The following is a 27,131-nucleotide window of genomic DNA, read 5'->3' as shown; positions in this document are numbered from 1 at the left end:
TGTGCAAGCTTCCTGATGGGAGGGACTGGTCATGGGTAGAGCTGGGTGTTGCTCTGGCGGGCAGAGCTCAGTAAATCTTTAATCTGCTTGTCTGTTGATGGATGGGGCCGAGTTCCCTGCCTGTTGGTTTTTTGGCCTGAGGCGACCCAGCACTGGAGCCTAGTGGCTCTTTGGTGGGGCTGATGGTGGGCAATGGGAGGGCTCACGCCAAGGAATACTTCCCAGAACTTCTGCTGCCAGTGTCCTTGTCCCCGCATTGAGCCACAGCCACCCCCAGCCTCTGCAGGAGACCCTCCAACACTAGCAGGTAGGTCTGGGTTAGTCTCCTATGAGGTCACTTCTCCTTCCCCCTGGGTCCTGATGTGCACACTACTTTGTGTGTGCCCTGCAAGAGTGGAGTCTCTGTTTCTCCCAATCTTGTTGAAGTCCTGCAATCAAATCTCGCTAGCCTTCAAAGTCTGATTCTCTGGGAATTCCTCCTCCCGTTGCCGGACCCCCAGGTTGGGAAGCCTGACGTGGGGCTCAGAACCTTCATTCCAGTGAGTGGACTTTTGTGGTATAATTGTTCTCCAGTTTGTGAGTCACCTACCCAGCAGGTATAGGATTTGATTTTATTGTGATTGCACCCCTCTTAACGTTTCATTGCGGCTTCTCCTTTGTCTTTGGATGTGGGTTATCTTTTTTTGTGAGTTCCAGTGTCTTCCTGTCGATGATTGTTCGGCAGTTAGTTGTGATTTTGGTGCTCTTGCAAGAGGGAGTGAGTGCACGTCCTTCTACTCTGCCATCTTGAACCAAATCCTCACAAATAGCTCGAGTGTACAGGTTTTTTTGTTTGTTTTTTAAAAATTTACTTATTTATTTTATGGTTGCGTTGGGTCTTCGTTTCTGTGTGAGGGCTTTCTCTAGTTGCGGCAAGCGGGGGCCACTCTTCATCGCGGTGCGCGGGCCTCTCACTATCGCGGCCTCTCGTGTTGTGGAGCATGGGCTCCAGACGCGCAGGCTCAGCAATTATGGCTCACGGGCCTTGTTGCTCCGTGGCATGTGGGATCTTCCCACACCAGGGCTCGAACCCGTGTCCCCTGCATTGGCAGGCAGATTCTCAACCACTGCGCCACCAGGGAAGCCCTCGAGTGTACAGTTTTATCGAGTGCTTTTTCTGCACCTGCTGAGCTGTTCTTTTATTTTTCTCCTTTAATTGATTCATGTGTTAAATTAAATATACACATCTTCTATTGTTAAGCCATGCTTACATTCTTGGGAGAAGTTTTAGCTGGTCATACTTTTATAAATATACTGCCAGATTTCATTTACTACTATGTATTTTACATTTTTTATATATATGTTAGGGAGCAAAATTGGCTTATAATTTCACTTTTTTGTGCAGTCTGCTAAATTTCAACAGGTATTCTATTCCAAGATGGCCTGAGCTGTGATCTAGCTTGTTTCTTCTCTGGTGTATACATATACAGCAAGTATTGCTGTGTATTCTTTTTTTTTTTTTTTAATTATTTTTTTAAACTTTTTTTTTAATGTATTTTACCACAATTTTTTTTTTTTTAATGAAAGCTTCTTTCTTTCTTTCTTTCTTTCTTTATCTATTTTTGGCTGTGTTGGGTCTTCGTTTCTGTGTGAGGGCTTTCTCTAGTTGCGGCAAGTGGGGGCCACTCTTCATCACGGTGCACGGGCCTCTCATTGTCATGGCCTCTCTTGTTGCGGAGCACAAGCTCCAGATGCGCAGGCTCAGCAGTTGTGGCTCACGGGCCTAGTTGCTCTGTGGCATGTGGGATCTTCCCAGACCAGGGCGTGAACCTGTGTCCCCTGCATTAGCAGGCAGATTCTCAACCACTGCGCCACCAGGGAAGCCCCTGCTATGTATTCTTATTTATTTATAACTTCCATTGAGTCATTTGAACTTGTTTAGCAATAATAACAATCATAGTGAACCATTTTGATCTTTCTCTGTGCAGGTTGTCATCCAATAGCATAGGGTTATCTAGAGTTTCATCAAGTCAGGTCGGGTACTTGCAATGGGGAAGGCAAGTCTATTATGTAGTTGCGAATAAAAGATACTTCCATTTGTATATTTACTGTCACTGATATTCATCAGGCCCAGTGGTTTATTAGAAAACAAAACACTTTAAAGACTCTTCCTTTCTGATTCTCCTGCCTGCCCTTGCTGCTATCTGTAACTCATGCCCAAGCTTGGACCTCAGGGCAACGGCCTGTTCCTTTGAGCGTTATGTTCTACTATAGTGTAGACCACATGGAGGCAGCCAGTGGGGTCAGGAGGGCCTGGAGCCCATGCTGCCCTGACACTCACTTGCTCTCTGAGTTTGGACCAGTTCCTCAGCCTCTATAAACTTTAGTTATTTCATCAGTGCAATGGGAATTTTAATATCTGTCTTGCAGGGTTTGTCATAATGAGTGATCAATAATACAAAAGCACAGTGTCTGGTATATAGTAATTGCTTATAAAAGTAGCTTTTAGTATACCTTCTCTGTCATATTGAATAAAATGCTAGTAGGACTATGTTAACACCAACTAAAAGCACGACTGCTTGCAGTCGTCCTTCCAAAGGTGCTATTAGTTTGTGGTTTATAGGTTTATGTTACTTCATCTTTCGTATATTGTTTTAATTATTTTAAAACAAATATTTTTTTGGCACCTACCATATCCTAGGACTAGATGCTGGGGAATATTAAGGATACAAGATAAACAAGCAGCTGAGGTCAGTCTAGAAAGGCCAAACATAATTAGAATATGAGCTGATAGGTTATCAGATATGAGATAGCAAGACAGAATATCAGGATAAGATCTGAGAATATCAAGAAATGAATTTCAGTGGGAGTGATTAGGGTGAAACAGCTAACTCTGTCTGGTCTAACACCAAGAAGGTGATACTTCAGCAGGGTCTTGAAGGCTCAGTGAGACAAGGAGCAAGTGTGCTCCAGTCAGGGCAAGTTGGGTATGTCAGGCTACCTGGGCATGAAAGGATATTTTACGATAGGGATGGTAAAACTTTAGGAATAAATTGCATAATAGATTCAGATCTCAGAATTCCTTTCAGGGCTGCATATTTAACTGTGAGTCTTTGAGCTTGGGACAAGGGACGAGGGATGCCTTGGAATCCTGGGTAAACACTGATCCTCTAGTGTCCTAGTGGTAGGATTTAATTCACCACTAATTAGTGTTGGTTTTGGCTCCCATGGGGAAGTGTAAACACAAAGAAGGCAAGGAGTAGGGAGAAGGGCAAAGGCAAGTGCATGGGTGTGTATATTTGCAGAACCGTTTTGGAGGAACTGAGGAGTGCAGAGAAGGTCTTGAAAATAGAGCAGGGATTATTTCTCATGCTTTAAAACACAGCAAAATCTGCTGGAGGCTACTAACGTGTCACACCCTTAAAATAAAAACAGAGGGAAACGGAGCCTTCTTTACTTGTACTGTGATCATTTTAACCTCAGTAGCCTTCCAAAGGGAAACCATAATCGGGTTGTTTTTATTGTCTGTGGGCTGGAGCAAGCGTTGGTCTGTAAACATTGGATGCTTCCAACTCAAATAGCCTTCTTAGGAATGTCTACCCACATTTGAGGTGTGCTTCACTGGGAACCTTAGAATGCTGTACAAAAGCAGTAGGGCATCTCCTCAAACTCACAAGGTTTCAGAAATTTTCCAGCCAGAGGTGCTCGGGTGAGGGGCACTTGTAACAAACCTGCCCTTGTTTTAGGAGACAGCGCTTGAAAGAGTTTTGGTTTTTGTTTGGTTGTCTTTTTTAGATTTTTGCCTTTTCTTCTTCATCATACAACAGTTGTTTGTGGTGGGTTTTTTGTTTTTTCAGCCAGAGAAGGATGTCTGTGAGAGAAATATCTGTATCTTCCAAGATCTACACTACCTTTTTTTTTTTTTTTAAATTTACTTACTTATTTACTTATTTATTTTTGGCTGTGTTGGGTCTTCGTTTCTGTGCGAGGGCTTTCTCTAGTTGTGGCAAGCGGGGGCCACTCTTCATCGCGGTGCGCAGGCCTCTCACTATCGCAGCCTCTCTTGTCCCGGAGCACAGGCTCCAGACGTGCAGGCTCAGTAGTTGTGGCTCACAGGCCTAGTTGCTCCGCAGCCTATGGGATCTTCCCAGACCAGGGCTCGAACCCGTGTCCCCTGCATTAGCAGGCAGATTCTCAACCACTGCGCCACCAGGGAAGCCCCACACTACCTTTTAAAGTATCTGTACGATTCAAGTCAAGTCAGCCAGCATTTATGTACTCCTCCTGGGTACTGGGTGCCCAGAATCCTGAAATTAATAAGATTGAGGACCTGCCCCATAGAAACCCACGTTCCGGTCAGGAGGACAAATATGTACCCAAGTAACTCAAACACCAGACAGGATTTGAAGATGTTGAAGGAAAATGTCAGAGTTCATGGGGGAAAACCAGAGGAGGAGCTAAATTCTTGCGAGGAGTATCAGAAGGAGAACAGAAGGGAAGGGAAAGGAAGGGAAGGGAAAAGAAGGAAAGGAAAGGAAAGAGAATGGAATGTAGTCTTAATTTGAATACGTAGAATTTCAACCATTAGGTGACTGAAATTAAGAAAAGGAATGAAATTAATCTCTTGTAAAACAAGAATTTAAAATAATTTTTCTGCTTACCAACAAAATAAACCTGTTTTAATTCATTGATTAATTCTTCTACTCCATAAACATGCATTGAGTACCTATGATGTGCCAGGCACTGTTTAGAGATAGAAAAGGAATAGAACATCTCTGCTCTCAGTTCCTTCATTGTCTAAACAGGTAGACAGAGATGTGCACACAAACAGTGACACCACAGAGAGGCAGATATACCTAGAGGGATGCATGAAATACTCTGAGAGCCCCGTGGATGTAAGAGAGTCAAGGAAGACTTCACGGACAGATAGAGTTTTAGAGGTTTGATGGTGAATGGGTCATGGAAACAGTCCATATAGAGGGCATGTCATGTACAAAGGCAGAGAAGCATGAAGCAGCCTGGGATGTTTATGAGACCTCAGGTGTTTTGATATGTCTCAAATATAGGGTTATAAAGGATGGAAAGTTTGGCTGGGTCTGGAAATTAAACTGACAAGAACAGATTAACAAGAGAAAAGGATACAAATTTATTTCATATACATCTTATGTGACATGGGAGCCTTCATAAGGAAATGAAGACCCAAAGAAACAGGCCTGAGTGTTTTACACTGGGTTTGATGAAGAGTGGACAGTCATGGAGGAATATGATAGGCTAAGGAGTACGAGTTGAGTGTAGTCAACTGGTAGAAACTTAGCAAAGCCTCTTTGTTAGGATTCTTCTCTATGACCCTTTGTCTTCAGAGATAAGGCTGCTCCTTTCCTCCAGGTATAGGGAGAGCCCATCTCACCTGAGGGTTGTATAACATGTTTCAGGGAAGAAGGGCAAGGGGAGAAGAAAGTTGGAGTGACTCTCCTGCTTAAAATACTATGGGGCCATATTTTGGGGTAGCATGTCCTGAACCCCATCAGGATATATGGAGGGGGCCAATGAAAGGGAGCGGGGGAGATGAGAAATGAAGCTAGAAATAAAATCAAGAGCCAGATCTTGAAGAGCTTTCTAGACCATGCAATGGAAATTGAATTTTATCCTGTAGTCTTTTTTTTTTTTTGCTGGGAGATTCTTTTTTATTCATTTTATCCTTAGAGAAAAGAAATTTAACTTACAAAGACCCCGAAGCAACAATTTGTCAAAATAAGTAACCCATCCAGGGTTTACAGACACCAAAGGCATGAAAAGTGGATTCCAGCACAGAGCATGAGGTGACTCCCAGCTGAAGCCAAACCGAGAGGCCGGCGTCTAGGCCTCAGGGCAGCGCTAGCCCCCCAGCGTGGCGGCCACAGCAGCACCTACCCCCCTATAAGGCTCCGGGGGCAAAGGAGGCCACCTCCTCCCTCTGGCCCCAAGGGCTCAGCCCCTCCTCCTCACGGCTGTGATCTGCTTTGTGGAGAATTTACAAGATGAGGATGACCTACGGAAACCATAGGAACTGACCGTACATCCTTCCTTATATCTATCTGTGTTCAGTGTCCCACCATAGAAAGTTCGTATCCAGAGAGAGCAGGTACGCCACGTGGAAGGGGGTCTGCGCTAGGAAGACAGTCGGGAGGGCGGGGCAGGGAAAACGCCGAGACCGGGACGTTGACCGTGACCGGCGTGGAACCCGTGATGTCAGTGGATCCAAGTGGAGGTTGGAGAGCTCCCCTCGCTGTGCTGCGGCAGCTGCCCCTTCCCTCCCGGTCCTGCCGCCCGCAGGCGTGGGGCTCCCACAGTCCATCCGCGGTGGCGCTGGGCTGGCAGGGGCAGAGGGGGGAGGAAGCGGGGGGGAGAAGCTCCCTGTCCTCGCCGCTCCGGGGCGCCCGCCCGGAGCTGAGGTCCTCCGACCTTCAGACCGTGATGGAGTACTGAGGTATATAGTTTCTCGGGAAGTTTAAGAAACGGAATCAATAACGTGCTCGTCGTGGGGCCCGACGGTGCGGGAGGACTCGGGCGGCTCCCCTACTGCCCACGTGCTGCAGCTTGGAATTGCCCTCAAACTGCTCCCATTTCTGGTCTCAGGACTTAATGAAGCTCAGGTTCTTGATGTCTCGTCGCAGAAAGAATTCAGTGAGAGACAAAGTGATAGGTAAGAAGTGGATTTATTTAGAGAGAAACACACTCCACAGATGGAGTGTGGGCCATCTCAGAAGGTGAGAGCGGCCTCCTGCAGTCATTTTAATGAAGGATTCTAAGTGGGAAAGTAATATCTACATTTTAGAAAGAGCCTGCAGGTGGTTTCCTGGAGAATAAAGTTGAACTGGGCAAGACAGGAAGTAGAAAAGCCTGCTAAAAGGCTGTTTCAGCCAACTAGGTACCGAGTGGGATTGAGACCTTTAAAGGCCATCACCATCATCATCCCCCACATGCAATTCAAAATTTAAGCAAAGCTAACCATAAAATAAGAATAATAGAACCCAAGTTCTGATTTTTCGTATGATGATTGTTTAGATGCATTGAAAAAATTATATCAAATATCAAAATATTTTAAGACTTCTATTGCCTCTTCTCTTTGGTGCCCTGGTCTGCTGGTGCCCTAAAGCATGTGCATCACTGTGTCTCGTGGGATCCAGCCTGCCCAGTACAGGCGGTGGTCAGGATGATGGGTAAAAAGACTGGGGTGGTTTGAAGTGGGAGAGTCAACAGGACTGAGTGATGGGTGAGGGGAAGAGAGAAGCCAGGGACGGCGCCGAGACTTCTGACTTGGGTGACAGGGTCGTGCCCTGCCTTTGGATTTCTACTGCTTGTCATTGCTGACATTTGGCCATGGGCCCTCCTGGGCAGGCACCCTTCCAGCATCTGTTCCCTCTGCAGAGTGCCTCCATCCTTTGCACTTAGTCCAGGCTCCAACGGGTATTTTAAAATGCCCACATCCGAGGGCCCCCAATAAATCCCTCACAGACTTTAAAATCCTCAGGACCAGATCCAGCCTCTGACATAACCACGGTTTCAGCACAGCTCTGTCATGAGACTCCTGACACAACCTTGGCTCAGATCGGAGGGCTCAGCAGGGGCCCCCATTCCTTTCACCCATCTCTCATCCTCCCCTTGTAGGTGGCTCCTCTGTGCAAAGGTAACCTGGTACCCTTACTTACTTGAGAACTGTGGCTCAGTGACAAAAGGAGAAGATGCAGCCTGTGGAGACACAGCTTTATCCCGATGACATGCATCATGTCATCACCCACTGTCAGCCCCCAAATCTGTCTGGGAACAAAAGGCCCCAGGCAGCAGCTAGATATATCTCTGGGATTGTTTCTGAATATTCTGAAATATCCATAACTCAGTTGGGAAGAGAATTCCCCCCATGATCCTGAGACTAGAGTTCATTATACTGTTTTCTTCGGGATTCCCAAAGCCCTAACTTTGAGAGAAACAAAAACAAATGCAGAGGGCACACCAGCTAATATTCTCCATGAGGGCTTTAAGTCCCTCTTCGTGTTCCTCCAGGCCTGGTGTCAGATACTGGCACCATAGTGCCATGTATTGTTTTCATCACCAATACTGGAGCACCCCCTTCTGCCTGGGGGTGTATTCTACAGTCAGTTGGTAATTATGTCACCATTTCAACCACTTGACACAAAGTGCCAGATTTCATTTCTTTCCAAGTCATCCTACTTCCGAACTCACAACTCTGGAAAATCTCAGCTTTGGAATGCTGGACTAGACCATGCCAGGTGGGTAGGCCAGTTTATTGTATCAGAGATGAGTTACTTTTACATACACAGTCACCAGAGAGGGGCCACGTTCCCCAGAAATCGGTGGAGGTAAACGTATATTTTTAGTCCTTAAGCCAAGAAAATTGCTGTCATAATCATAAATAGTCCAAATAGCAACAACAACAAAAGGGCACACTGAAGTATACAGGGTGAAATGTGAAAGAGCTTCTTGAATTCTCCACCTCCGCCCCTACTTCATTTCCCTCCTCCTTGGCAACAGTTGGGTACTGCGCATCCAGAACTTTTCCTGCACTGTGTAGATATCTTTCCTTATGTGTGCATAGATTGCCACTTAAATGAAGTGACTGTTATCATGAAGCTCTCAGAGATGTGCCCATTTCACAGATCCGTACATACCCCTTATCTTTACAATGATAAATAATTCATAAAATTCAGACTAAAGTAGTACACGGCAGGGAGGAGGGGGAGTGTGGGCTGAGAATCACAGCAGAAATTTTCTTGATGCATAATTCAGAATCTTTCCGTGTTCAATCTGTGATCTTTTTGCAGTTTCATACATTCGAATAATACCTGGTTTCTAGAGCTCATGCTCTGTTCGTGGGCTGCCCCATGAGATGAGATCCTTGTTATCTACTTTCACTCACCTCCTTGGGGAAATATTTTCAGCCTGAAATACCGGGTCAATTAGCAAGCACCATGGAACAGTATGTAATTCTCAGAACTGGCTCCAGAAGCCTCCTGGCTCCCTGGTGGGTGCCCCTTAAACTGCCTCGCCAACACTGTGTAATCACTTCTTCTTCAACCAGCCTCAAAGTGTTCCCGCTCTGGGGAAGAAAGCGTCTCTAATTACATTTGCCTTTCTCTTCCTCAGTCGCCAAGGTCCTCTGTGCAGATGCCTGTGCTCAGCAGTTCCTGGAGCAGCAAAGGCGCAGCCAGACAGGAGGGCCCTTCCTCTCCTTTTAGAGAGCAGTGAATTTTGCTTTTCCAAGCCAGGTAGGCCTGCGTGATCTTTGACTTCATGACTCATGTTCTTTAACGGATTTACATTATTATTTACTATGTTACTCCCTTCACATGGAAGGCCAGTTTGGTATTAATGTATTTTCTCTTCATGTAAAATCCAGAATGACTGCTTACACCTACATGATTTATGAATTTCCTGCCTCCCTAGAGGATATTCTATTTCTCATCAAGATGAATATTTATTTGATTAAAAAAAACAACTAATCTTTGATCCTGGTATACCTATGGGTATCGACCTATAAAGACATGTAAATACCCTTTATTACCATTTTCTTTCCCGAGAGCATTTAAAAATGTGGAGATGCTGTATTTTCTATGGGCTAAATTGCTGTTTACTGAAGACCTCAGGAATGGTTTTCTGTGAAGTGAGTTGAGGGAATGTCCTTTATGGAAACCGGGTGGGGGGGTTTTCCCTGTGTTTGCTCCTGGCTGGTTTGAGGCCAGCCTCCTATGAATTTTATTTTATTTTATTGAAGTTTATTTTATTTTTTTTATACAGCAGGTTCTTATTAGTTATCTATTTTATACATATTAGTGTATACATGTCAATCCCAATCTCCCAGTTCATCCCACCACCACCCCCCCGCTTTCCCCCCTTGGTGTCCATACTCTTATGAATTTTAAATTGTTCATGACAACAGAAGAAGAAAAAGCTACAGCAGCTGAGACGTCAGATATAGTAGCCATGGAGATAAAAGCGCTGCTTTTTTCCCTCTGGGATGCAAAATTTGTGTTTAAATGTGAATGACATCTTGAGATCAATGCATTTGGTACAGTTCAGTAGTACAATAAAGAATGGTGTCAGAGATTGGGTAGAAAGATAAGGAAGTGTTCACTTAATGAATGAAGGCTTTTTGGAAGAGGTGGGCCAAAGACAAAGTATTTTGGGAACTAGGGACAAGTCATGTAATCTCTCTGGCCCTTGTCTCCTAAGCCCTAAAGTGAAGGGGTGGGAGTGGAGGAGCACTGAAGTGTCCTCAGTTTCTAACATTCTGTAATTCTTTGTTCTAGCCATTTTGGACAGTGTAGGCAAAGAACAGCAGGCAAGATCTAAATAAAAGTCTGAAAGGGGAGCTAGCTGTTAAGAATGCAAGCTGGAGGGACTTCTAGCCATTTTGGACAGTGTAGGCAAAGAACAGCAGGCAAGATCTAAATAAAACTCTGAAAGGGGAGATAGCTGTTAAGAATGCAAGCCGGAGGGACTTCCCTGGTGGTCCAGTAGTTAAGACTCTGCACTCTTCCACTGCAGGGGGTGCAGGTTCAATCCCAGGTCCGGGAACTAAGGTCCCACATGCCGTGTGGCACAGCCAAAAAACAAAAAGTGAGCTGGGATGGAAGATGTGTGCAGAAATGTGAATGGCAGAAAGGGAGCATGAATGGTCTGGAATCAGAAGGTTGTATTTAATCCAAAATATGGTCAAGGTAGTAGGAAAAAGATTTGAAGGCAGCTGGCTGTGTAGTTTGCATTAAGTGAATATTTTCTAGTGTAACATTTTAATTCCCTTAATTGTTTCAAATGTATTTTAACAGCTTTATTAAGATGTAACTCAAATACTATACAATTGACTCATTTAAAGTACACAGTTCAATGACTTTTAGTATATTCACAGAGCTGTGCATATTTACATCACCACAATCAATTTTAGAATATTTTCATTACCCTAAAAAGAAATGTTGCTCTGCTTAGCCAGTATTCCCAACTCCTCCCTCTAAACCCTAACCAACCACTAATCTACTTTCTGTTGCTATAGATTTGCCTATTCTGAACACTTCATGTAAATGGGATCATACAATATACGGTCCTTTATGACTGCTTCTTTCACCTGGCAGAATGTTTTCAAGGTTTGTCCTTGCTGTACATATGTCAGTACTTCATTTCTTTTTATTGATGAATAATATCTACTGTATAGATATACCGCATTTTATTTATCCATTCATCAGTTGATGGATATTTGGGTTGTTTCTACTTTTTAGCTATTATGAATTATGCTGCCATTAACATTTGTATATAAGTTTTTGTGTGGACATGTTTTCATTTCTCTAAGGTATATACCTAGGAGAGGAATTGCTAGTTTATGAGATAACTATATTCAATTGTTTTAAAAACTGACAGATTGTTTTTCAAGGCGCTGCACCATTTCACATTCCCACCAGCAGTGTATGAAGTCTCCAGTTCCTCCACATCCTCTCTAACACTTGTTATTACCTGTCTTTTTTATTCTAGCCATCCTAGTGGGTGTGAAGTGGTATCTCATTGTGGTTTTGCGTTCCCTGATGGCTCATGACGTTGAGCATCTTTATACGTTTTTACTGGCCGTCTGTATATCTTCTTTGGAGAAATGTCTATTTAGATCCTTTGCCCATTTTTAATTGGGTTGTCTTTTTATTTGAGTTATTTTTTGTGTTATCTTTTTATTTTTAATTGAGTTATTTTATTTATAGATTCTCGATACAAATCCTAACACTAGACCACCAGGGAACTCCCAGAACCTAGTTTAAATTTATACTAACTCAATTTTAGTGAAATCAAGAAACGTTACTCCTTTATAGCTCCATTCCCCCCTCCTCTTTGTTGTACTATTATTGTTATAACTATTGTATCTTTTTTTTTAAATTATTTATTTATTTATTTATGGCTGTGTTGGGTCTTCGTCTCTGTGCAAGGGCCCTCTATAGTTGCGGCAAGTGGGGACCACTCTTCATCGCGGCGCACGGGCCTCTCACCATCGCGGCCTCTCTTGTTGCGGAGCACAGGCTCCAGACGCGCAGGCTCAGTAATTGTGGCTCACGGGCCCAGTTGCTCCGCGGCATGTGGGATCTTCCCAGACCAGGGCTCGAACCCGTGTCCCCTGCATTGGCAGGCAGATTCTCAACCACTGCGCCACCAGGGAAGCCCGATTTAATGTCTTTTAAAGAAGCTGAGAGAAGAAAGGATAGCAAGTATAGATAGACTTGAGGATTATTACAAACCCCTTGAGTGAAGAAATCCTCTCTACTTTGCTTCATTATCATATCCCCTGCACCTAGAACAGTGTTTGTCACGTAGTAGATGCTCATTTAATATATAAATGAATGAATAATGATCTCCATACAGACAATTAATGAAATCCCAGAGAGAGAGAGTCCCAATAAGATGTAGAGATGAGTAACGAAGAGATTAAGATTAAGAGAATAAGGTTGCGTGAGTTGTGTGTATTGGGGGAGAGGTAATAATCATAGTGAGAAGAAGTGAGAGTGTCTTTCTCATTCAGTGCCATATGTATCTGAGGCTTAACAGGGTGTTGGCATATAGCAGTTGCTCAATAAATGTTGAATGAATGAATGATGCATCCTATGGCTGGTGCAGATCTTGGAGGATGAGGCAAGAGAGTTTCAGTCTTAGAAGTCCCTGTGTTGGGACTTCCCTGGTGGTCCAGTGGTTAAGACTCTGTGTTCCCAATGCAGGGGGCCCGGGTTCGATCCCTGGTCAGGGAACTAGATCCTGTTTGCCGCAACTAAGATCTCACCTGCCGCACCTAAGACCTGGCACAGCCAAATAAATAAATAAATAAAATATTTTTTTTAAAAAAAGAAGAAGTCCCTGTGTTCCCCAAGTGAATACAATCTCTGTCTCTTCTCAGTGCCTCTGGCTGTAAAGTGGTGCTTTTCCTGGGGTCTCACCTTGTGTCCCACGTCCCCACTGGATTGCCTGGACCACCTGCTCCCTTTGTGGGTCCTAAGCAGGATGTCCAATTACTGAAGGATGAGAAGTGCAAGCCTATTGGTTAAGACTGAGCAGAGGGAAGACAGAATAAATTTATCATTAACCAAGCTGGTAGGGTGGTTTGAAGGGGAAGAAGAAAATTATTAGTGATTGGCAGAGGCAACTGAGAGAAAACCTGTGATCGTCTACATTTATATGCTCATTCATTCACCCACAACAGTTATTGAAAGCTTGCATAGAACAAAGTGTTCAGCTTTCCTTATGCCAAATATTAAATCCTAGACATAAAAAATTACTGTATTGTAAAAACATTCTGGAAATAACTATATAGCCCGCTGTGGTGGTGAAGATGAGCCCTGAGACTGGAGCCTCCCTGCCTGGGCTTGAATCCTGGATGGGTGGAGTCGCCTGACCTCCCTTTTTGTAAAACCGAGAATTCATGTAAGGATTAAATGGTTAATACACATAAAGCACCTAGAATAGTGCCCACCCCATCATATGTATTATAATATGTAAGAGCTAGCTGTTATTATTGGTGTAATAATTGCTATTAAACAAAGACTAGAATAGTTGAGATTATCAGTAAATTTCAATAAAATTTTAGACTTCCCATTTTCCATACTACATATCTATCTAGGCTTCTCCTTAGTAGCAGCCAATTATGTATATATGTATTTATTTATTTTACAGCTTGAGCAAATGAGAAGCAACAACTCTCTTCTTACATATATTTATTTCATTTTGTTATGTGGTTACTGTGGTAAAGAGCTGTTTTCTACCTTTGAAAAACCAGCTTTACTCCAGAGGTTACCAGAACAGAGAGGAGCCCCATGGATGGATAATTCAGAGGGCAGGAAAGCGGTTGCTTTTCTTTCAAATTAGGTTGATCTGAATGAATTCCTGCCTGAGATTTCAAAGCTATGGCAGATCAATGGACTCAGGAATCAAAGACATCAAAGGTGATGTTTCTAATGTAAATGTATGAGCCATTCAAAACACTAATTAATGACTGTTCCTAGCTGGTTGTATCATGTAAAAGAGCAGCGTCATGAAAGATTCTTTTTTAAGGTTTAAAAAAAAATCTTTAGATTAGAAAGATACAGTAGAATGGTTGGATGTTTATTTCCATCACTGAATGCAAGAACCGCCCCTTCCCCCTACTCCCCTATTCCCCATAAGTGTTCCATAACCCACTTGCATTACTTGGACCCTTAAAGTTCACTTGTACAATTAAGATTTGTCTTACTGTAGAACTGCAGGGTCCCTTCCAGTCAATTTTCTCAGTTGAAGTGTAGAACACGCTTCAAACACTGAACATTGGTACCCAATGTGCTTATCTCAGCAGCAGATCGCCTATTTTAAGTCATGCACGCACAGTGATTGTCCAGGTCGTTGGAGCCTTAGTAAACTCATCATGTGGAGAGGGGGTTTTTGGCACATAATAGGTGTTTAATAAATGTTTGTTAAATGAATGAATGATGGTGGTGATGGTGAGCTGAAAATACCTTTATCATAAATAGGAGTCTTATCTAGATTTTTCACCCTGAATGATCCCAGACAAGCCATTTAACCGGATCATTTCATGCCTTGGTTTCCATGTCTTTAAAAGAAAGTATTGATATAATTAGTGGTTTTAGGAGTAGACTAGAGCTTTGTTAATTCAAAATAATTACACTGAAGACTTCTACTGCCGAACTCACCTGGTTACAGCAAGGAGCAGGGAAGCAATCTAAACATCAGGTTATACATTTGTCAACACAGTCTTACACTGGTCGTCAGGAAAGTGAGCACTCGCTCTTATTTGGCCTGAGGTGCCTTCCAGGGAGGGATGCTATCAGGTAAAACAAATAACACAGTGGATATGCAGCTACACAATTATTTATCCTCATTAACTATCCAAAGTAAGAGGAAGAAATAACACATTTAAGTAAAATGATCACATTATATATCACCCAAACAATGACACTTTTGAGAATAAAAAAAGGAGGTAATATTAATCACATTGGGAAACGCATGGACAGTATTAGGCAAACCAGAATGTACAGTCAACCTGGGTCTGTGCCATGTCCAGAAGCAGTCTCAAGTGTGCAGGATCAATTTTGCCCTTTTTTACCTAACTATAAATTTTCCCTCCCTGACCTCACCGTTTGCCTGTGATAGAACTCTCAATCCTCTTAAGATCTACGGTAGATCACTTGTAGCTTCACCTTTATTTGCTAGTTACAGCATCTGTGTTTCTCATTCATTATAAAATCATTAGCATTAAGATCATTAGCAACTAAGAATGAGGCATATGCCTTCTGCTCCATTTGGTGAAATTCTTCCTGTGTTTTTAGCTAATTTCCTTATGTGAGTGTTCTACTGTTACTCACACCTTATCTTATTTTGTCTGATTTTCTACAGGTCCTGGTGCCCTGTACACATTCTCCTAAATTTGCTGACGACACGTTTCAGTTCTACTAGTGAATCTTGATAACCTTTCTTCCTCGTATAAGATAGATTTCCCCTCTAACTAGCACTGCCCACTCAATAGTCGTAGGATATTGACACCTCAGCTGGCTGTACCCGCTAGAATATCCATGTATTCTGGTGGGAAAGAGCCAGGTCTTTTATACATTTGCTCAACAAATATTTAATTGAGCTCTTATTTGTGCCAAATACTGTTTAGAGTCCTGGATATATAATCAAGTCTGTGATCTATCTGTTGATTTTCTTAATGGTATCTTTTGATACCTGTAAATTTTAAATGCTGATGAAGTCAAACTTACCAAATTTTTTTTCCCTCTTACTGTTTGTGCTTTTTGTATCCAGTCCAAAACACTTGCCCTACTTCAAAGTCCTGGAGATATACTTCTAGAAGCTTTATGGTGTTAGGTTTTATGTTTAAGTCAATGACATATCTCAGATTAATTTCTGTGCATGGTGTGGGATAAAGGTCAAGGTTCAACTTTTATTTACACAGACATCCAGTAGATCCAGCACCATGTGTTAAAAAAGACTTGCCTTTCCCCACTGAATTGGCTTGGCGCCTTGGTGGAAAATCAGTTGACCGTATATATGGGTCAATTCCTGGACTCTCTTTTGATTTTTTGGTCTATCCTTACACACTGTCTCAATTACTGTAGCTCTTATGAATATAGTCCATATAAGTCAAACATGGTCACTACCCTGAAGGAGCTTACAATCTGATTTATGAGAGAGACAGTCAACATAGAAGTCATAATAGTACAAAGAGGTGGAGAAAATCACAGTGCTAGCCACAGATGTTGGAAGTACAAAGGAGAACTCCACCTGGTTTAGGTGTGTAGGTACACAAGCTACCTGAAAGAGGTAACACCTAAAATGATCCTTAAGGGATCAGTAGGAATATGCAGAGGAGTAGGCCTGGTGCCCTCCAGGAAGAGTGAGGAGACCAGTGTGGCTGGGTGGAGTGAGTGAAGTGGAGATTGGAAGAGGTGACATCAAAGAAGAAGGGGACCACACTGGGCAGAGCCTTGAAGGCCATTTTAAGGGTCTTAGCTTTTACTCTGAGTGAGAAGAGAAGCCATCCAAGGGTTTTGAGTAGAGAAGTGACACGATCTGACGTCTTTTAGAAGGATCTTCCTGGATGCTCTGTCTGAAACAGATGATGTCTGAGCTGGTCTCAGAGCTTCTATCTTACCTGGCTGGTGGGTGCCAGATAAAACAGAAGCTCTGAGACCAGCTGCAGAGACTGTAACTAAAATCCAATCAAAAACTGATGGTGGCTTGGACTCAATGGTAATACTGGGATGACTGTGGTTTGGGTAATAATGGGATAAAGGGATTGTGTTCTGGATATATTCTGAAAATAGAGCCAATGAGATCTGCTGACAGATTGAACATGAGATATAAGATAAAAAGAGGAGTCCAGGTTTTCGGCTTCAGCTAGAAGGATGTGTTGCCAGTCACCAATATGTGAGAGCAAGTCTGGAGAAGAAAATCAGAAGCTTGGTTTTCCTACTTTAGAGTAAATATGAGAGATTACTACCCAAAGTACAAGCAATTTCCCCTACAGAGAAACCAGGTGGAGATAAAGTCATCATGTGAGTCGTCAAGCCCAGTGTGTGCAGCACTGGCCTAGGTGATGGGGAATCTAGGGGAATGGACGTGACCCCTGCACGTGGACGTGCTCCTGAGGAGAGCTGCGAGGAGGCTTGATTCACACCAATGAAATGGAAGAAATGTGAAGTCAAGGACCAGATTGTGGATACAGACCTCAGGTGCCACAGGACAGTAGCGGTGTGGTCAGGAGTACTTAAAGTATGCTTCTACAAGGAAATGGGAAAGGAGCCATCTTCACAGGTTGGGGAAAACTTAGAGAGGAAAAGGCAAAACTGTGGTACTAAGCAGGAACCACTAGAGACACAGATATTCTAGGCCTGGCTGGAAGGGTTGTCAGAAGGATTTTAAAAATTTGGTTCCTGGCACATAGTAGGCACTTGAGAAAGAATAGCTAGTAGTAGGTGTTATATGGGGGGAATAATGGAGATAAAATTGTGAGTCAAACTGTCCTGAGTTCAACCCCACCCCCATGTCAACACCTACTCCTTTGATGCCCTTTGCCCTTTCTCCTTTCCTAGGTTGTCTTCTAATACCTCTATTAGAAACCTTCAAATCTGGCTTTCTAAATTGTTTGTGAGGGGAAAAGGGAATTAGACTATCCTATTTCAGCAGGTCCATGCAGGCTTATGGGTTTTTAATCATCTCACTTGTGTGAAGACTACAAAGGTCCAGAAGGGGGCAATGTGACTCTTGGACTTCAGGCGGGCTTCTTTTTTCCTACAAATGCTTTGGAATTCATCCCCTTGTCCCCTGCCACCAGCACCCCTCACTTACCTCCACTGCTGGATAACTATTTAAGAATCCTCAGATGTGTTTCTTGTAGCGTGTAAAGGGATCACTTATGATGGATGGGAGGATCTTAGTAAAGGTTTCAAATTTTACTTGAAATTTGAATTTTTTATGATGAATTTTTTATGACGGTGAAAGTAAGAGCTTTTATTCTGAAATGCTGTTCTCCTCCATGACCGTAGCACTCCAGCCCTCCTGCCATGATAGACTTTCTTGAGTTCTGCTCAAACAGAAAAAAATGTTTTTTCTAACACCCCCTATGGCCATCACTCAAACGTTGTTCCTGCTTCTTAGTGAACACACTACATTAGAGTTGAAGAAAGTTATAAGGCAGCAAAAGAGCAGTGTCTGCTTTGACTTGCAAATATTTTTAATCCCTTAAAAATAAACCACGAGCTGCAAATAGGCATGAGTGTTCCTGTACTGTGTTTCCTAAATTAGTTATTCCTGAGGAGATGTAGAATACATTTTGTTTTTCTGCTCAGGGCCTCCTGCTTGTGATTCAACCCATGGGTTCATTCTGTACCTTAATGCCATTCCTTATTTGTATGGAGGCAACCACGCTCCCTCAGAAGAGCTGGGAAGATCTGTGTTTTGGAAATGAATTATAACTGAGATTCATATCTTTATGGGGAAGGGCCTGAGTTTCTGCCATGTTGCTTCTGGAACTTGACCCCATTCTCTTCCTCACGTGTTTGAAATTCCTGGTTTCACATGTTGTAAGGTTAACTTAAATATACAATCTCCACACTCTTGGAGCTAACAGTCAAGACATTAAGGGCAACTTTCTTAATTTCAGTTGGCCTTAGTTTTGTTTTTCGTTTTAATCTGTGAAAAGGAAGTGACGGTACCTTACCTCACAGGGTTGTCATGTCATTCATCCATTCATTCACTTATTCATCCATTCCACTGTTGTTGTAAAATACCTAGCATTATAAAATTACAAATATTATATTTTTTGAACTAGTAGATTTTAACAAATTTTAAAATTGCATTATAGAAAAATTTAATACAGATACAAAAATGGTGCGAAGAACGTTATAAACCTCCATGTGCTCGTCACCCAGCTTCAAAAATGATCAATTCATGGGTCAGTCTTGTTTCATTTAAATTCCCATCATTTTCTCCACTCATTATTTTGGAACAAATTCCAGACATATTATTTTATCTAACAATCATTTTTAAAGGTTAATGTTTATCCTATTAAAAACCTAATTAGGGCTTCCCTGGTGGCACAGTGGTGAGAATCCGCCTGCCAATGCAGGGGACACGGGTTTGAGCCCTGGTCTGGGAAGATCCCACATGCCACAGAGCAACTAGGCCCGTGAGCCACAATTGCTGAGCCTGCGCATCTGGAGCCTGTGCTCCGCAACAAGAGAAGCCACCTCAATGAGAAGCCCGTGCACCACAAAGAAGAGTAGCCCCCTGCTCACCGCAACTAGAGAAAGCCCACGCGCAGCAACGAAAAAACCAATGCAGCCAATAAATGAAGAAAGAAAGAAATTTATTAGAAAAAAAAGAAGAATGAATTCGATGGTCAAATAAACTTGGAGAACACTGAATTAAACAAACAAACAAAAAACAGATTTTATTTGTGTGTGTGTTTTAAACACCAGAAGATCATGAGGTACTAATACAAATATCTAAGAAGGGTGTAATATGCACCATTCCCAGATGTAGTTGACCATGGACCTATGGACTGCCATCCCCTTTTTTTCTGATGATGTTCCTATAAAACCTAGAGCAGAATTGGCACATTAGCAACCTGACGGCCAAATCTGGCCTGAAGGTTCAGTTTCACTAGGCCACACAGTGTTTTTAAAATATTTAAGCCACCATTTAAAAATTGAGAGTGTTAACCAAAAATTTATTGATTTCCAGTTGCCTTTAAAGAATTAAAAGGCTTGGAAAAAGTAAGCCTGCCTTCCAGCATGGCTACCCAGGCTGTTCGTGAGCCTGGGCTGCCTCGTCATGCTGGGCATGGGGGCTCCCCTAAGCCCCATTGAACACCTGCATGGCCCTCCTGGGCATTTGCGTCTGTGACCTTGACGGTCAAGAAAACCTCAAGTGAGGTAGAGCTCAGTGTGGGAAGAGCTGATGTAAGCCCATCAGCCTGGGTGGACTGGCCATGGATGTGAGTGTAAGCAGAATGGGGAGACCCCAGCCTCTTGGCTGGGAAAGTAGCTTGTGAGATCAAGTGGGGCAAGAGAGCGTGTCAGGAGCCACGCTGCTGTTCATCACTAGGGCAGAACCAGTTCACATTCATTTGCCATTTGCTTCAAAGTTTCCCAACTGCCACCGCCCCCAACTCCCCTCCCATGGGGATCTTGACAAATATGCTGAGGAATAAAAAGCTAGGGCCAAAAGCTAATATGGTGCAAATAACTTTTAAATGTTAAAATAGATTTTCAAATGAAGCATGTTTGCTAATGATCTCCCCCGAGGGCCCACCATGTCTGAGGAGGATTACGTGGGCTTTGGCTGTCCTCGCATTCTGTTGTCACACATAGAGAAAACCCAGCTATTTTCTAAGCAAACCAGTGCCTGGCCTTGCCAACCAAGGAAGAGGTTGTCTGAGAGCCTTGCCCAGAAGTTTTGTAATTTAAACTCAGACAAAGAGAACAAAGACGAAATCGTTTTCTTTGATATTATTTTCACAGTGGGTTGCAAGTCAAGAAAATAAATTACCAAGTAAGCTCCGTTTTCTTTAATCTTATTTAATGCATTGCTATGCAGCCACAGTAAGCTAATAATTAAGGACCATTCTGCCTCCTCAGAGGCTTTGATCTATAATGACACGACTCTATATTTTTGGCTGGTTGGGTTTCTAAGCTCTCATTAATGTCCATAAAAATTGGTCAAAATCAAAAGGGCAGAGAATAAAATGACAGCAAACCATGCTTGCATCTAAGAAAAGGGAAGATTTCGTCTGCAATTAGGTATGTCATAATTTCCATTATTTGCTTATTTTCAACATGATATAGCTTGATATTTTAGGACACTGCTAGAAAGCAGTCCAAATATAAACTATTTATAGCAATTCCACAACCTGTAATCAGGATTTCTGTTTCCAGACATCTAAGAAAAGTCTTTAGGAAAAAAAAATCCTGCAAAATAAAAATGAATATTCACAGCCAAACAAGATTTATCTTTCTAGTTTGATTTTTTTTTACTTTTTTATTCTATTGGAATATGTGAGAATCTGGAGTTTTTCCTCACTCATTACTAATTTTGAAATTTCTGAGATTTGTTGGCAATTCAAGTACAGTAGAAACCGTATGTCTTTGTTTATTGGGAGCACAATAGTGTGAGTCTGGGAATTCTAATAATTAGATGTTGGACTTCATGAATTGATTACCCGCTTTTCTTGTCTTTTTTTCTCTATTGTTCATCTCTTCTAGATTTTTTTAAACAACTCTTCAATTGAATTCCTTAATTTAAATTTCTAATAGAGCTCTTTCTTGTTCTCTGAGGGTTTTTGTTTTGTTTTGGTTTGGTTTTAGAATTTTGTTCTTATTTTATGGATGCAGTATTTTGTCTTTTGTCTTCTGCTTCCTGCAATGCTTTCTATTTCCTTCAAGTTCCTTTCATTCACTACTGTTTTGGTTGGGTATGCTTTCTTTCTTTCTTTTTTTTTTTAACATCTTTATTGGAGTATATAATTGCTTTACAATGGTGTGTTAGTTTCTGGTGTATAACAAAGTGAATCAGCTATACATATACATATATCCCCATATCTCCTCCCTCCTGCATCTCCCTCCCACCCTCCCTCTAGGTGGTCACAAAGCACTGAGCTGATCTCCCTGTGCTATGTGGCTGCTTCCCACTAGCTATCTACTTTACATTTGGTAGTGTATATATGTCCATGCCACTCTCTCACTTCGTCCCAGCTTACCCGTGTCCTCAAGTCCATTCTCTACATCTGCGTCTTTATTCCTGTCCTGCTCCTATGTTCTTCAGAACCTTTTTTTTTTTTTTAGATTCCATATATATGTGTTAGCATACAGTATTTGTTTTTCTCTTTCTGACGTACTTCACTCTGTATGACACACTCTAGGTCCATCCACCTCACTTCAAATAACTCAATTTCGTTTCTTTTTATGGCTGAGTAATATTCCATTGTATATATGTGCCACATCTTCTTTATCCATTCATCTGTCGATGGACACTTAGGTTGCTTCCATGTCCTGGCTATTGTAAATAGAGCTGCAATGAACACTGTGGTACGTGACTCTTTTTGAATTATGGTTTTCTCAGGGTATATGCCCATTAGTGGGATTGCTGGGTCGTATGGTAGTTCTATTTGTAGTTTTTCGAGGACCCTCCATACTGTTCTCCATAGTGGCTGTATCAATTTACATTCCCACCAACAGTGCAAGAGGGTTCCCTTCTCTCCACACCCTCTCCAGCATTTATTGTTTGTAGATTTTTTGATGATGGCCATTCTGACTGGTGCGAGGTGATACCTCATTGTAGTTTTCATTTACATTTCTCTAATGATTAGTGATGTTGAGCATCCTTTTTTTTTTCTTTTTTTAAAGAAATTCACGTTCTTTTATTTATTTATTTATTTATTTATGACTGTGTTGAGTCTTCGTTTCTGTGTGAGGCCTTTCTCTAGTTGCGGCAAGTGGGGACCACTCTTCATCGCGGTGCACAGGCCTCTCACCATCGCGGCCTCTCTTGTTGCGGAGCACAGGCTCCAGATGCGTAGGCTCAGTAATTGTGGCTCATGGGCCCAGTTGCTCCGTGGCATGTGGGATCCTCCCAGACCAGGGCTCGAACCCGTGTCCCCTGCATTGGCAGGCAGATTCCCAACCACTGCGCCACCAGGGAAGCCCTGAGCATCCTTTCATGTGTGTGTTGGCAATCTGTATATCTTCTTTGGAGAAATGTCTATTTAGGTCTTCTACCCATTTCTGGATTGGGTTGTTTCATTTTTTGATATTGAGCTGCATGAGCTGCTTGTATATATTGGACATTAATCCTTTGTCAGTTACTTTGTTTGCAAATATTTTCTCCCATTCTGAGGGTTGTCTTTTCGTTTTGTTTATGGTTTCCTTTGCTGTGCAAAAGCTTTTAAGTTTCATTAGGTCCCATTTGTTTATTTTTGTTTTTATTTCCATTTCTCTAGGAGGTGGGTCAAAAAAGATCTTGCTGTGATTTATGTCATGGAGTGTTCTGCCTATGTTTTCCTCTAAGAGTTTTATAGTATCTGGCCTTACATTTAGGTCTTCAATTCATTTTGAGTTTATTTTTGTGTATGGTGTTAGGGAGGGTTCTAATTTCATTCTTTTACATGTCGCTGTCCAGTTTTCCCAGCACCACTTATTGAAAGGGCTGTCTTTTCTCCATTGTATATTCTTGCCTCCTTTATCAAAGATAAGGTGACCATGTGTGTGGGTTTATCTTTGGGCTTTCTATTCTGTTCCATTGATCTATATTTCTGTTTTTGTGCCAGTACCATATTGTCTTGATTACTGTAGCTTTGTAGTATAGTCTGAAGTCGGGGAGCCTGATACCTCCAGCTCTGTTTTTGTTTCTCAAGATTGCTTTGGCTATTCGGGGTCTTTTGTGTTTCCATACAAATTATGAAATTTTTTGTTCTAGTTCTGTGAAAAATGCCATTGGTAGTTTGATAGGGATTGCATTGAATCTGTAGATTGCTTTGGGTAGTAGAGTCATTTTCACAATGTTGATTCTTCCAATCCAAGAACATGATATATCTCTCCATCTGTTTGTATCATATTTAATTTCTTTAATCAGTGTCTTATACTTTTCTGCATACAGGTCTTTTGTCTCCTTAGGTAGGTTTATTCCTAGGTATTTTATTCTTTTTGTTGCAGTGGTAAATGGGAGTGTTTTCTTAATTTCACTTTCAGATTTTTCACCATTAGTGTATAGGAATGCTAGAGAGTTATATGCATTAATTTTGTATCCTGCTTCTTTACCAGATTCATTGATTAGCTCTAGTAGTTTTCTGGTAGCACCTTTATGATTCTCTATGTATAGTATCATGTCATCTGCAAACAGTGACAGCTTTACTTCTTCTTTTCCAATTTGGATTCCTTTTATTTCTTTTTCTTCTCTGATTGCTGTGGCTAAAACTTCCAAAACTATGTTGAATAATAGTGGTGAGAGTGGGCAACCTTGTCTTATTCCTGATCTTAGTGGAAATGGTTTCAGTTTTTCACCATTGAGAATGATGTTGGCTGCGGGTTTGTCATATATGGCCTTTATTATGTTGAGGTACGTTCCCTCTGCGCCTACTTTCTGGAGAGTTTTTATCATAAATGGGTGTTGAATATTGTCAAAAGCTTTTTCTGCATCTATTGAGATGATCATATGGTTTTTCTCCTTCAATTCGTTAATATCGTTTATCACATTGATTGATTTGCATATATTGAAGAATCCTTGCATTCCTGGGGTAAACCCTGCTTGATCATGGTGTGTGATCCTTTTAATGTGCTGTTGGATTCTGTTTGCTAGTATTTTGTTGAGGATTTTTGCATCTATGTTCATCAGTGATATTGGCCTGTAGTCTTCTTTTTTTGTGGCATCTTTGTCTGATTTTGGTATCAGGGTGATGGTGGCCTTGTAGAATGAGTTTGGGAGTGTTCCTCCCTCTGCTATATTTTGGAAGAGTTTGAGAAGGGTAGGTGTTAGCTCTTCTCTAAATGTTTGATAGAATTCACCTGTGAAGCCATCTGGTCCTGGACTTTTGTTTGTTGGAAGATTTTTAATCAGAGTTTCAATTTCAGTGTTTGTTATTGGTCTGTTTATATTTTCTATTTCTTCCTGGCTCAGTCTCGGAAGGTTGTACTTTTCTAAGAATTTGTCCATTTCTTCCAGGTTGTCCATTTTATTGGCATAGAGTTGCTTGTAGTAATCTCTCATGATCCTTTGTATTTCTGCAGTGTCAGTTGTTACTTCTCCTTTTTCATTTCTAATTCTATTGATTTGAGTCTCCTCCCTTTTATCTTGATGACTCTGGCTAATGGTTTATCAATTTTGTTTATCTTCTCAAAGAACCAGCTTTTACTTTTATTGATCTTTGCTACTGTTTCCTTCATTTCATTTTCATTTATTTCTGATCTGATCTTTATGATTTCTTTCCTTCTGCTAACTTTGGGGGTTTTATGTTCTTTCTCTGATTGCTTTAGGTATAAGCTTAGGTTGTTTATTTGAGCTGTTTCTTGTTTCTTGAGGTAAGGTTGTATTACTATAAACTTCCCTCTTAGAACTCCTTTTGCTGCATCCCATAGGTTTTGGGTTATCGTGTTTTCATTGTCATTTGTTTCTAGGTATTTTTTGATTTCCTCTTTGATTTCTTCAGTGATCTCTTTGTATTTAGTAGTGTATTGTTTAGCCTCCATGTGTTTGTATTTTTTACAGATTTTTTCCTGTAATTGATATCTAGTCTCATGGCGTAGTGGTCAGAAAAGATACTTGATACAATTTCAATTTTCTTAAATTTACCAAGGCTTGATTTGTGACCCAAGATATGATCTATCCTGGAGAATGTTCTCTGAGCACTTGAGAAGAAAGTGTAATCTGCTGTTGTTGGATGGTATGTCCTATAAATATCAATTAAGTCCATCTTCTTTAATGTATCATTTAAAGATTGTGTTTCCTTATTTATTTTCATTTTGGATGATCTGTCCGTTGGTGAAAGTGGGGTGTTAAACTGCCCTACTATGATTGTGTTACTGTCGATTTCCCCTTTTATGGCTGTTAGCATTTGCCTTATGTACTGAGGTGCCCCTAGCTTGGATGCATAAATATTTACAATTGTTATATCTTCTTCTTGGATTGATCCCTTGATCATTATGTAGTGTCCTTTGTCTCTTGTAATAGTCTTTATTTTAAAGTCTATTTTGTCTGATATGAGAATTGCTACTCCAGCTTTCTTTTGATTCCCATTTGCATGGAATATCTTTTTCCATCCCCTCACTTTCAGTCTATATGTGTCCCTAGGTCTGAAGTGGGTCTCTTGTAGACAGCATATATATAGGTCTTGTTTTTGTATCCATTCAGCCAGTCTATGTCTTTTAGTTGGAGCATTTAATCCATTTACATTTAAGGTAGTTATCGATATGTATGTTCCTATTACCATTTTCTTAATTGTTTTGGGTTTGTTATTGTAAGTCTTTTCCTTCTCTTGTGTTTCCCACTTAGAGAAGTTCCTTTAGCATTTGTTGTAGAGCTGGTTTGGTGGTGCTGAATTCTCTTAGCTGTTGCTTGTCTGTAAAGGTTTTAATTTCTCTGTCGAATCTGAATGAGTTCCTTGCCGGGTAGAGTAATCTTGGTTGTAGGTTTTTCTCCTTCATCACTTTAAACATGTCTTGCCACTCCCTTCTGGCTTGCAGAGTTTCTGCTGAAAGATCAGCTGTTAACCTTATGGGGATTCCCTTGTATGTTAATTGTTGCTTCTCCCTTGCTGTTTTTAATATTTTTTCTTTGTACTTAATTTTTGATAGTTTGATTAATATGTGTCTTGGCATGTTTCTCCTTGGATTTATGCTGTATGGGACTGTCTGTGCTTCCTGGACTTGACTGACTATTTCCTTACCCATATTAAGGAAGTTTTCAACTATAATCTCTTCAAATATTTTCTCAGTCCCTTTCTTTTTCTCTTCTTCTTCTGGGACCCCTATAATTCGAATGTTGGTGCATTTAATGTTGTCCCAGAGGTCTCTGAGATTGTCCTCAATTCTGTTCATTCTTTTGTCTTTATTCTGGTCGGTGGTAGTTATTTCCACTACTTTATCTTCCAGGTCACTTATCCGTTCTTCTGCCTCAGTTATTCTTCTATTGATTCCTTCTAGAGAATTTTTAATTTCATTTATTGTGTTGTTCATCATTGTTTGTTTGCTCTTTAGTTCTTCTAGGTCCTTGTTAAACGTTTCTTGTATTTTCTCCATTCTATTTCCAAGATTTTGGATCATCTTTACTATCATTACTCTGAATTCTTTTTCAGGTAGACTGCCTATTTCCTCTTCATTTGTTTGGTCTGGTGGGTTTTTACCTTGCTCCTTCATCTGCTGTGTATTTCTCTGTGTTCTCATTTTGCTTAACTTACTGTGTTTGGGTTCTCCTTTTTTGCAGGCCACAGGTTCGTAGTTCCTGTTGTTTTTGGTGTCTGCTCCCAGTGGGTAAGTTTGGTTCAGTGGCTTGTGTAGGCTTCCTGGTGGAGGGGATTGGTGCCTGTGTTCTGGTGGATGAGGCCTGATCTTGTCTTTCTGGTGGGCAGGACCACGTCCAGTGGTGTGTTTTGGGGTCTG

The 27,131-nt window shown here is 41.5% G+C and overlaps 1 protein-coding gene across 6 annotated transcripts in view; it reads left to right on the top strand.

The window, feature by feature from the left end:
• The window catches only part of NIM1K (NIM1 serine/threonine protein kinase), a 69,412-nt gene that overhangs the window by 17,136 nt on the left and 25,145 nt on the right, over nucleotides 1-27,131 (top strand). For 2 of the 6 annotated variants that reach the window (XM_082455917.1, XM_082455918.1), the window contains exons 2-3: nucleotides 9,121-9,242; nucleotides 26,956-27,002. The exons of 2 other annotated variants lie outside the window; for them this stretch is intronic. Coding sequence is in view for 1 of the 4 variants with exons in the window: in XM_082455921.1 (XP_082312047.1) it covers nucleotides 9,121-9,242 (122 nt within the window). In the remaining 3 variants the exon portion in view is untranslated. The remainder of the gene's footprint in view (nucleotides 1-9,120; nucleotides 9,243-26,955; nucleotides 27,003-27,131) is intronic. 2 more of the 6 variants (XM_082455916.1, XM_082455921.1) reach the window with 1 other exon arrangement.

Source organism: Balaenoptera physalus (assembly GCF_965194825.1).
Source record: "Balaenoptera physalus genome assembly, chromosome: 3".
NCBI classification, from domain to species: Eukaryota; Metazoa; Chordata; class Mammalia; order Artiodactyla; family Balaenopteridae; genus Balaenoptera; species Balaenoptera physalus.
This window is presented reverse-complemented; position numbering and strand designations above follow the sequence as displayed.